Source organism: Papaver somniferum, chromosome 8 (assembly GCF_003573695.1).
Source record: "Papaver somniferum cultivar HN1 chromosome 8, ASM357369v1, whole genome shotgun sequence".
In the NCBI taxonomy this organism is placed as follows: Eukaryota; Viridiplantae; Streptophyta; class Magnoliopsida; order Ranunculales; family Papaveraceae; genus Papaver; species Papaver somniferum.
Window position 1 is genome coordinate 108760864 of NC_039365.1, and position 11719 is coordinate 108772582.

At 35.2% G+C, this 11719-nt stretch overlaps 1 protein-coding gene and 1 long non-coding RNA gene across 2 annotated transcripts; one reads left to right on the forward strand and one right to left on the reverse strand.

Annotated features, from left to right (window-relative positions):
* Positions 1-376: 376 nt before the first annotated feature.
* On the reverse strand, positions 377-1316 carry LOC113306995 (oleosin 1-like). Its single transcript, XM_026555934.1, has one exon. It carries the CDS (start codon positions 1248-1250, stop codon positions 744-746), a length of 507 nt encoding a protein of 168 aa, XP_026411719.1. The 5' UTR covers positions 1251-1316; the 3' UTR covers positions 377-743.
* A 4518-nt stretch (positions 1317-5834) lies between these two features.
* LOC113303437 lies at positions 5835-11493 on the forward strand. Its single transcript, XR_003337485.1, has 6 exons — positions 5835-6721; positions 7044-7156; positions 7267-7371; positions 9950-10089; positions 10315-10400; positions 11399-11493. It is a non-coding gene; the product is annotated as an uncharacterized LOC113303437 (long non-coding RNA).
* Positions 11494-11719: the final 226 nt, after the last annotated feature.

Consider the following 11719-nt stretch of genomic DNA (forward strand, 5'->3'; position numbering starts at 1 on the left):
GTGGGTCGACTTTGGGTGAGGCACGCCCATTGTGGTTTGGCTCTGCATTATGTTCAGGCGGCCACCGTCGGTAGTTCTTTAAGATGGGTATACACTATACGTTAGTTCTTTAAGATGATTCCACCTATATTGAGTTAAAACCTGGTAGTTCAAACTTCTGTATAATTAGTGCAGGCAAATAGAAATTTTGTTTAATTCCTACTTGGATTTTCTATCATTTTTGTGTTCTGTTTCCTTGATAATCCAATATGCTTTCTGATCAATGGCTTCCCTAGGCCTGTTCAGCTAGAGCTATCTAGCAAGGCCTAGCACTCACTCGCGCGCGGTGTCTGTATCCAGTAACTTTCCAATACAAAAAATAGAAGTAATGTATAACAAAGCGAACATAACCACAACATTTACTCTTAAGAAGACGCTGAACAAACAAACACTCAAAACAGACACCAAAACAAAGACACTGACAGACGCTACACATAAAACACAACAACACAGCTGTAACAGTTACAGACACATAATTAAAAACCCCTAGAAATCTAAGAAAGACTCCACTGCATGCAGCTCCAGCCTCCGAATCATCATCAGCATCACTTACCACCCATGCATACATCAATAATCATCAAGTCCACCATCGCAAATCTTGAAGGTCAGCAAGATAGTGATGGTAAGCACTCAAAAAATCATTAATATGCACGCATGTACTTTATTCTTTTTCTTAATTAAGATCCACTACTTATCATAACAGTTCAAGGTCGATCCTGATGACTAGGTCGATCCCCACCGCGTTGCTCAGCACCGCCAACAGCACTACCAATTTGCTGTTGACCAAATTCTTTCATATCTCTAGCCTTACTGGCTAACTTCTGTCTAGCAGAGTCCAACTGATCAGCACCAGGTGGATGTTTACCAGTAACATACCTATACATCCAAGAAGCAACCCAAGCAGCAGCAACTCCAAAACCACCAGATGTTACAAAACCAGCTAATATCATGAAAATGGTTATTGCTGCTGGTACTATCACTGGACTAAATATTACCAAAACTGGTGTTGCCACTGTCAATCCAATGACAGTTCCAGCTAATGTCAATCCTGATAATATCAGGAATGATCCTCCTGCTGACACTGCTGTTGCTGCCTTCACTACTTGGTAAGATCGTGGCTGTTGCTGGTGTCCGAGTTGTTGACCGTGTTGCTGGCCGAAGTGTGGAAATTGTGGGCCGTGTGGCTGCATATGCTGCGGACGATCAGCCATTGCTGATAAATGCTTGAAAAGTTGTAAAGAAATTAGGGTTTGATTCTTGTTCTCCTAGAGAGAGTGGAACAGAAATGATGTGACTGAAGGTGGTGATAGAGGAGGGATTATATAAAATAGAAACGGTTGACACGTTTGGAAAGGGAGTGGCGCGTGTGAGATCTGCCTGAAACGAAGTGGTTTTGTTACGTGACAAGTGGTTTACTTTGTCGCATTTGGAAAGTGAGGAAGAGATAAGAAGGTATATAGTTGGCGATAGTAACAAAGGTGGTGAAACGAAACAGAAGATGGTATTTCTCTGAATTAGCCGTTGGTTCGCACTCTGCTGGGCTCTCCATGTGTATCTTTTGCTTCTATAGGTGCGTGACCGCGTGTTCATGTGAGTTTAAATCATCATTTTAAAAACGGCAGCTCCAGTTGTTACAATGTGCCACGTGGCTTTGATGAGTACTATTGTTGGGGCCACCATTTTTGTTGAAGCTTTGATTTTTTGATATTTTTTTGATACACATTGCAACTCATTCTTCCAGCAGGTTTGTGGTTTCTTTTGTTTTGGAAGCATGATATTTATTGATCTACTAAGCGCAATTCCTACGACAATCAATAAAAAATGATTTTTTATTCAGCCACGTGGATGAACAAACACGGTTTTGCACTATGGTAAATCAGAACAAAATCAACAAATTTGATTTTTTAGAATCCCATTACGATTTCTTTTTAATATAAAATCTTTGATATTGTAAAGTTAAATTTAAAGTATTGGATTTAGGTGAGATAAAATAGGATAAAGTAAGATAAAGATTAGTAAAATAATATTTGGGAAAAGGAATTTGAAATGGGCGATTCTATGAGAAACGCCGCGGATGTTCTTGGTCAGTGCGGATTTTGTAGGCCCGTGCGGCTCTTCTTTAATTGCCCGGTTGATCTACTGTCTCACTCAACAAACTGTTCATCAGTTTTTCATATTTGTGGAGTCCATAATGGGATCAAAATGACCATAGAAACTGCTCTAAAGAGTCATTACATTAGGTTCTGAGATACCCAGATAGTTATCAATTACAGTTAATCAGAATACAAGAAATCTTCAGCATAGAGGAGCACATAGTGAAAAGCAGTTTCCGGATTGGAGTTGCACTAGGGTAGTTGTTGGAAATGGTAAGGTAAATATGGTGTCGAGGATCCGTAGGCCTTCGACGGATGCTTTTCAAAAGAAAAGTTGTACTTTTGATGGACATAACAGTGTCCAGAGGAACAATGTTGGTGGTGGTTTTCGATGCAATTGATCTGAAGTGCTAGTCATGAATTTGAATCCAGTTGCTGAGGTGTGACGCTCGAACATTACCTTTCTATCTCCTTGTTTTCTTGCTTGATCCGTAATGACTTTTTTGACTCGAGTCTTGAGTTGAGAACTTGAAATAACAAACTTACATAAAGGAAATATTAAAAAAAAATTACAGGACAAAAGCGTTTACAAACTCTAACTTAACTAGACCAACACGCTAAAGCAAACTAATACTGGATAATCTATCTAAAATAAAGCGTTTAATGAATGAAATTACACAAGTTGAGATGTCTAGATGCCCATGGAGAATGTTGTAATTTACCAATTGAAAAGCGCTAGATTTAGGCCAAGCACTATGGCACCTCATTTCCCTTCCCTATCTCCTATTTGTAGAGAAGGGATATGGGTCACAAGGAAACCTCACTATGTTATGCTTTTATCCCTTCTCCACACTGCTCGGAAACTCAGTTTCCATGTAAACAGTGTCAAACAGATACTGCGTTTGCGCTTGAGTCAACTCGTTGACTTGACCAAAACGAAAACTGAGTATCCGTTTCAGGGGGCATAAGTATCCAGTAAACGCACGAAACATATATTTCCCTTTCTTCACTCTTTTTTTCCTCTCTTAAAACACTCTCAAATACTTTCATCCCCTTTTTGATTTTCATGGTGGTTTCTTGCGATTCGTTGGTTGAAATTCAAAAGGTTTGATCATTACTCCATGGTGAACCAATTTCATTTTTCAATTTCGAATTTCATCCACAAAATCATCAAAGGTGAGTGGTTCTAATTTTAGGGTTTAAAGTTAATTTAATTTTGATTTTGATGAAATTGTTGATATTTTAGGTTGCTTTTGATGTCTTCTTAGGTATGTTGTATGACATAGATGTATCTAAGAAACCTTGAAACATTGTATTGTGATGGATAATGTGATTAGGATTGATTGTTGATTGAACCAATATGTTGTATGAAATAGATGTTGTTTAAGAAACCTTGAGTCATTGTATTGTGATGGGTAATGTGATTAGGATTGATTGTTGCTTGAGGCAATATGTTGTTAAAAAACCTTGAAGCATTGTTTTGTAATAATTTTGTGATTAAAATTGATCAAACCAATATGTTGTTTTTTCAATGTTGATTAACCAATGTGTTGGAATGTAATTTTATGTATATATGTTGTAGAATTAGATGTATTCCGAAAATTTACAACGTGTCATGGAAAATACAATTTCGGTATCATCAAGAGACCGTAGTGACCATACAATAAAACGCTCCACGGGAGAAGCTAGGATTAAACCAAGGAGACATCGAGGTAGTATAAGCAATTTTGATCAATTGTATGGCGCAATTTGAAAATTTCACACGCTAGACAATAGGTGGATAACTGTGGGTTTGGATCTATTTTCAAAATACATTTTCCAAAACTACAAGGCTTGTGCCTAATTAGTGGTATGTTCGAAAGTTGGTGGCATACCACCAATACATTTCACTTACCTAGTTTTGAAATAGAGTTTACCCCATTAGACTTCACAAAACTTACTGGAATTCCTATTGTCCAAAGAGAACCCATATTACTGCAGAAAATCAATGCTGAAGAATTGCATGAAATTGCATCCACAACCATATATTGTTTGCTCCCATATGTTGGCGCGACATTGATGAGGGAAGGAAAAGAATCAAGAGTAATAGGATTTAGAAAAGTTAGACCCGAAGACAAAGTCGGGTTGAGAAAAGAACTTGTGAGTAGAACCCAAGGGATCAAGACTCGTTTGATTAAAATGTTTCTTGACCATAGAGTCGTCCAAGACAACGATATTGAATTTCATCAACAAATGACAAGGTGGTTTTTGGTGTGGTTTTTTGGGAATGTGCTTTTCCCATACAAGAACAATGTTGTTGAGAGTAAATGGCTACCGATATCGAGGGATTTGAATGTGCTTTGTTCTTATGATGGGGGTTCAAAGATTTATGGTCGTTTTTTATGGGGTTTGAGTAAGAGAGTTCCTAGTGCCACGGATGAGATGTAGTTCTTTTCGTATATATTAATGGTAAGATATCATACCTAATTCTAAATTTACTTTCTTTACTTGTTTATTATTTTTGAAAGTATAATGTCGTTAGTCGTTAACAATATCTAATGATTTTTTTGTATCCTTGGTTCTGGTCACATTTCTGATGTCTATTTCCCAATCTAAAACCGGAGAATGAGGTAGATCTAGATCCATGGACGGCGCGTAGGTTGTACGATGAATCCCAAAGAGTAAGAGGCGTACAACATGATACCGATTCCCATTCACTAGCAGTTGTGCGTAGCCAAATAGACAACTTCTCGTTCAATCTAGTAGTATGGATGTCGTCGGAGGAAAGTGAATGGAAAAATAATAATGAGGTGCTACATGTAAAACAAATCTCTGAAACACAGAGGGTCTTTTATGATCCGTTTGGGCACAACACCTTATACCTAGGGGAACAATGTCTTAAAAAAGTTCTTGGAATCACAGTAATATCGTGCATTCCTCATGATTCAATGGTAGACGTCACCACCAACAACTTGTACACCGACACTGCACGTAATTCCTTGCATTATGGGGAAGTACAAGATTTTGAGTATAAGTTGTGGTGGAGTCTTCAGTCAGTTGGGAAGTACTCAGGTATAATTGAACATGAAGGAAATAAAATTGTGTATGGTACGCAAGATGTCGAAACTTATGAACGTCAGCTAGCACCGCGTAGGCAATCCACATATACAGAAGAGTTAGTGCCGATCGACCGTCATCTCTTCTCATATGCACCAACAATTCCGCATGATCGAATATGCGGCCCGGATTTTCATATGGTAATGAGACCTATTGGAAGGGAGAATTTGGATTAGTTTTTGAAACCCAAGTATAATGTCAATCATGCTACACCTATGAGTATCACATGTTTTATGATACTTTTATTTTATTCTAGAGCATATCTCGGTTGAACTCACCAAGCGTTGGTATGTCAAGTTTGGTTGTCATATTTTAGTATCAAAACCCATCTAGAGTCGCTTGATTAAGTAGAAATTGATTAGTCCCAAAGTTATTGGGCTTTGGACCCTCTAGTCCTAGCCTCTGAAGCCTGGTACTCATTAGTACTAATTTACAATTATGCGTACAATTTAAACCAAACTTGTACAAGTTAGTCCAAATTTCAGCCGATTTAGAAAATGCGTGTTTTTTCATATTACCCTGATTACCCTTTTGATATTTCGGTATTCCATTTTCAAATCTTAAATTTATTTCTCTTTTCTTGAGAGAGACAGAGCCAGAGGCGATTTAATGTCGTTGTTCTTCGAAAAAGATTCGTAATTCATATCAAATCTTGATCTCATTTGATGTTGATTTCTTCATTTCTTCTTCTTTTTCCGTTCTCTAGGTTTCATATATCTATGGAAATATCATATTTAGTTCATTCAACTCCATTTAGCCCTTAATATTTCCTTACATCAAGTATTCTTCATTTCATTTACGAAAATCTATGATTGTCCTTGTTGTTTAATTTCGCTGAATATGTAAATCTCAAAAGTGAGTTTAATTACAAAGAAAATCTGATTGCATCTGTTAAGAAAAGTAATAAGTTCCATAACTAATTTCAATTATTTGTTAATTTTATCTTTCAATTGCCAATATATGTGAATTTAGTCTCATATCTCTATTTGGATCTACTATGTTAAAATCCGCTTAAATCTCAATTTTTATAACTTCCGTGTGTGAGAATCTATTTGGTCAATTATTTTTGATTGATATCAAGAGTTCTGAAAATTGTTCCATTCATTTGTAGTTGGTTTCACAAGATAATCAACCGAAAAATAATAAACCATTTTTACAAATTTTGTTTTCATTAGAATCCATTCCAGAAACTTCTCATAGATTTTCTAAATTTTTATCTCCTAACTGTACAATTTTCAAATTGTAATTTGCAGAAATCTGAAGTGATTGTTATCAATGAAGAAGAAGTGATTGTTATCAATGGAGAAGAACTTGGTTGCTTTTCCTGAAAAAGCTGAAGTTGGAGTGTATGATAAATATCCTTCACATTTATGGGAACCTGTCATTGCTTCCGAAGATCGCGATTTCGACGTTACGGTGTTGATTTTATTGGTATTACTTGTGCGGTTTCATTTTGGTTTAGTAAGGGAGGTGGGAGTACTAGTACTCAATAGGTAATTGTTTATTTTTTAAGTGAACTGTGATTGAAATGTTGTTGTTGTCAGACCCACGACATGTTTGATACTTTGCTCAACAAAATGGATAATAAAATAATATGTTATATTTCATTATCAAGGCTCAAATTTTCATGGCACTAACTTTTTTCTACCGTCTATGATTCAAATTATCATAAATATTTTGCTTTCATTGACACTAGACTTTTTATTATCGGCATTTTAAGTAATCCTTGATAGTGTAAGAATTGTAACTTTAGCTTGTGACCTGCCTCTTTATTATTCTTTGCCTTCTAATTTAAAAACTCTTGTGTCCGTTTAGTTTGGCAGTTTGTGAAAAACACCCTATCACGGAAGGCTGTTGAGATAGTATTGGCGATCTTATTGGGGACAAGGATTTCTAGATGGAAAGTTCTTGGATCACATATGAGTAAGGTATGTAAGATGTGAAGTGTGAAAGAGAACACATTTTTTCAATCAACCATGCCTCTCTATTATTCTTTGCCTTCTAGTTTAAAAACTCTTGTGTCCGTTTTGTTTGGCAGTTTGTGAAAAACACCCTATCACGGAAGGCTGTTGAGATAGTATTGGCGATCTTATTGGAGACAAGGATTTCCAGATGGAAAGTTATTGGATCACATATGAGTAAGGTATGTAAGATGTAAAGTGTGAAAGACAACACCTAATGAATAATGCATAATTTGCTTGATTTGTATCGGTTACTTTAGGCTTTTTATTTGATTTTCTTGAAATGAAATAATAAGCTCCTCAAAAAATTTAAAATTTGACAATTCAACCATTTTATCACATGTGCCCACCACCCATTGCCACTTTGAATGTTACTTCTTTAACTGCTAAGAATAAAAAAGTAGTTTCATCATTTAATGAAAAATAAAAAACACAGATTGCTAATCCACTAGCAGGATAGAAAAGGGTTGTCAGTACTAGTTATTTTTGTTTGTTTGTTTTTCTTTTCTTTTCTATCTCTTATTCTTATTTAGATGTACATAGTTGTACACATGTTATTCATTTTGAAATCTAAGAAACTAGGGAAAGCATTAATGTCTAAATAGTTGTACACACATGTTATGTTATTTAGGTGTACATAGTTGTCCACATGTTGATTATTTAGGTGTAAATAGTTGTACACTTGCAAAACTATATTTTATATATACAAACCAAAAATTAGGATAAGCACTAATGTGGACAGGTATTATACAATGTCAAGATGAAAGTTGGATATGATGGGGTCTTGACTGTGGTATTTTTGTTGTATTGTACAGTGTTTTTGGCTTCTTTATAGTGTTATGGATTTTTCTTCCTCTGCAAGTTGTATTAGTGATTCAGAAGCATGTTGATCAGCTTGATTATGTACTTGTAGATACTCCTAGTCAGATTGAGATATTCACTTGGTCTGCTTCAGGATCGATTATTACCTCGTTCATCAAGCCCAATTCATTCATGAGTAATATGCTTTGCCTATAACATACTCTACAAGACCAGATTTCCTTTGGTTCTGGCATTTAACAAGACCGCATGAGTTTTCTTCGAAGGTAGGTTTTCCAACTAGAAAAAATCTTTTATTTCTATGGTTTGGTTCTTCTCACTGTTGAATGTTGTATCTCAATCTCGACTATTTAATTGTAAATTACCGTTGTTCTGTTTTATGCTCCACATATAAGTATTATTACATTAATTCAATTATGTGTCAACAAACTAGGAGAACTTGCAGTGAATAAATTGTTAGGGGGACACCGTCTCATGCCATTACATTAGGTCTCTGTTTTTATACGCATGTTGATTCTTAATGTATACATAATTGTACACATGTTGATTTTAATGTGTACATAGTTGTACACCTGTTGATCGTTAACGTGCAAACAATTGTACACCTGTTGGTTGTTAATGATGGCACATATTGGTTCTTGGATTGGATATTTTACTTTTTATAAGATCTGTTTAATGACAACATCTAACGCAATACTTTCTTAGGATCATACTTGGCCTCTTGCTATGGTCACAAAGTCAATATTGATACATGACCCTTCACTGGTTAGTGGAGTTCATGTAAGGATCATAACAAACTCAACCTAGGTGTTGATAGGCTGTTCACTCCAGCTTAATGCTTATATTTTGTCTTGTAGTTTTTGCATGAATATCTCTTACCAGTTCTCATTTAGCTAAGAACATGTTATGTTGGTTAAGAACTTAAGTAGGTTTTTTGGGAGTATGATTAGCTGGGATGGGCGTGCATGTTGACTAGTACAAGACCAGTTAAAAAAAAACATGCAATGTGCGCAAGAATCTTCATGAGTTCTATGATTTAATGAAACCCAGTATGTATTTATATTCTCAAAATCTATGTTTGTAAACCCAAAGATCTTTATGTTTCACTTTAATTATCTCCAATCTCCTATCTTTTTTGGCATTTTGGGTTTTTTCTGTTTTTTTGTTGATAAGTTGTACATAATTACACGAAAGCAAATCAGATTCCTGAACCTTTAGCATTATCACTTTCCTATTTTACTCAAAATAGAAACTACCTACCTGTGGATAACATGTGTACATGTTGATTGTTAATATGTACATACTTGTACACCATATAATATAATACATTTTTGATAAGTTGATTGTTGATAAGTTGTACTTATGTGGACAACATGTGTACATACATGTACACGTTAATATATGTACATACTTGTACACTATTGTAGTTGTGTACATAGTTATACACCATTGTGATATCTTTTTGTTTAGTTGTTTTTTGTTTACATTTTAATTGTAAACCGTGTTGATTCTTTTTGAAGCTGGGCATAATTCTGTAATTAGTTGTTTATGTTTTTTCCGTTAGATCAATTTATTGATGTGCAATATTTTATTTTTCTGTTGCACATATTTATACACATATTTATTATTTAGTTGTACATAGTTGTACATAGTTGTATACATGTTATTCATTTTGAAGTCTAAGAAATTAGGTAAACATATTGATATATGTAATGTCGACGAAGCATTACTGTCAACATGATTACATGCAGAATTTGCATTTCATCTCCATGTAGCTTTCCAAGGTATTTCACTTGGATGAATGTATTCCTTTGTCTTGATTGATGATGTTGCCAAAGTTCCAGATTATTTTTACTGTGCATGTTGTTTAGTTTTCGGTATGCTTATAGCATTTATGGTTTCAACTACTGTTGATGTTGAGTTTAAGCTCCAACTGTCCAGATTTTTTGATTGGCTCGGGTAACTCACCTGAGTATGGAATCAGCAATATGTGAAGTAAAGCTTCTCTGTATTGTACACCGTGCTGACAGGAGGGGAAGCCAGTACCGAAAAATCCGGACTTAATATAAGTTACGGATCAGGTTCGCCCCTACATTTTGTAATAGTAGTAAACTTTCCTCCTCTGAGATTTTCTAGACATTGGTTAGTATTTATTATAAACCGCAAATTAGAGCATTGCCTATAAAATAGTTCTGGGGTCGATATAAATGTTGAGAATCAAACTTCCTATATTTAGAAAAAATAACAAAAATCATACCGTTGTTAGTATCTCAAGTTCTCAACCTTTTTCTTTATCCCAATTGCAGTTGTAGTGAAGGTCAAAGATGATAACGATGAGTTCCCAACTTATGTTGCTATGGTTGCAGCCCAAGATGATGCAACACGGTGCAAGGTATTTGATCTAGTTATATACTTTGGTTCCCTTGATGAGTCCTATCTTAATATTGGTCTTAACTGATAACACGATTGTGTACTTTAGGCTTTCTTAGTTAAATTTGATAAGTACAACCTTTTTTTAATGAAATAACATATTGATTCTTAATGTGTATATAATTGTACACATGTAGATAACTAATGTGTATATAGTTGTACACTTTTTGATTGTTAATATGAATGATTTGTGTTGTGCATGTTTTACAGGGATGTACATATTGGTGCACCTGTGTAAATATTATGAAAAAGTACGTTTCCCTTGTTTTACAACGGTGTACATATTGGTGCACCTGTGGGAAGTAAATCCCATGAAAAAATAGGTTTGTGTATGGTTGTGAATGATTAGCTTTATGCATGTTTTGAAGCGGTGTACGTATTGGTGCACTTCTGTGATTCCCATGAAAAGTAGGTTTGTGTGTGGTTATGAATGATCGTTTTTCTGCATGTTTTGCAGGGGTGTACACATTGGTGCACCTGTATAATTCCCATGAAAAAGTGTGCTCGAGTGTGAATATGAATGATCGATTTTATACATGTTTATGCATGTTTTGCAGGGGTGTACACATTGGTGCACCAGTGTATTTTCAATGAAAAAGTAGGTTTGTTTGTGTCTATGAAGGATCGGTTTTAGGTATGTTTCATAGGGATGAATATATTGATGCACCAATATACTTCTCATGAAAAAGTAGGTCTGGGTGTGAGTATGATTGATCTGTTGTGCATGTTAGTAATCTCCTTTTTGGTAAAGTGCAATGAATCACGGTACTGGGATGTTTCAAAACCATATTAAGCTTGTGTAGTAATGCCAACAAGGATTGTGTCTCTGACCATAAACTGAGTAACTTTTTATTTTGATCGTTTTCTTGTTTTGTTTTCTTATGTGGATGTTAGTGAAAGGATAATCACTTTCTTTTCAAGCTGCAATTTCTTATTTTCAAAGTTTTGTCCTCGATGCAGGTTATCTGCTAAACTTACCTCTGCAAATCTGGATGTTATCCAACTGGAGCTTGGTGTGGTTGGTATTTTTCTCAGTCTGTGCGGATTAGGGTGGCAGTTTGGCTATCATGGATTCTGGATTTTTGGGATCTTTGGAGCGGTGTACATAATTGTACAAACCAATGTAAATTAAAAAAATTTAAAAATGAAAATTATATAGTCATATGGGTACTCTTTTTGTAGCTCTCGGAAAATGCTTTCCAAATATATAAAGTTTGTCGATTTTGGACGAGCGGTTCAAAAGATAAATTGTTTTTAATTATTTTTTATATTATTCAAAAT

What these genes read in the sequence shown, in the direction of transcription:
- LOC113306995 (XM_026555934.1), bottom strand. Translation starts at nt 1,250, where the DNA reads ATGGCTGATCGTCCGCAGCATATGCAGCCACACGGCCCACAATTTCCA.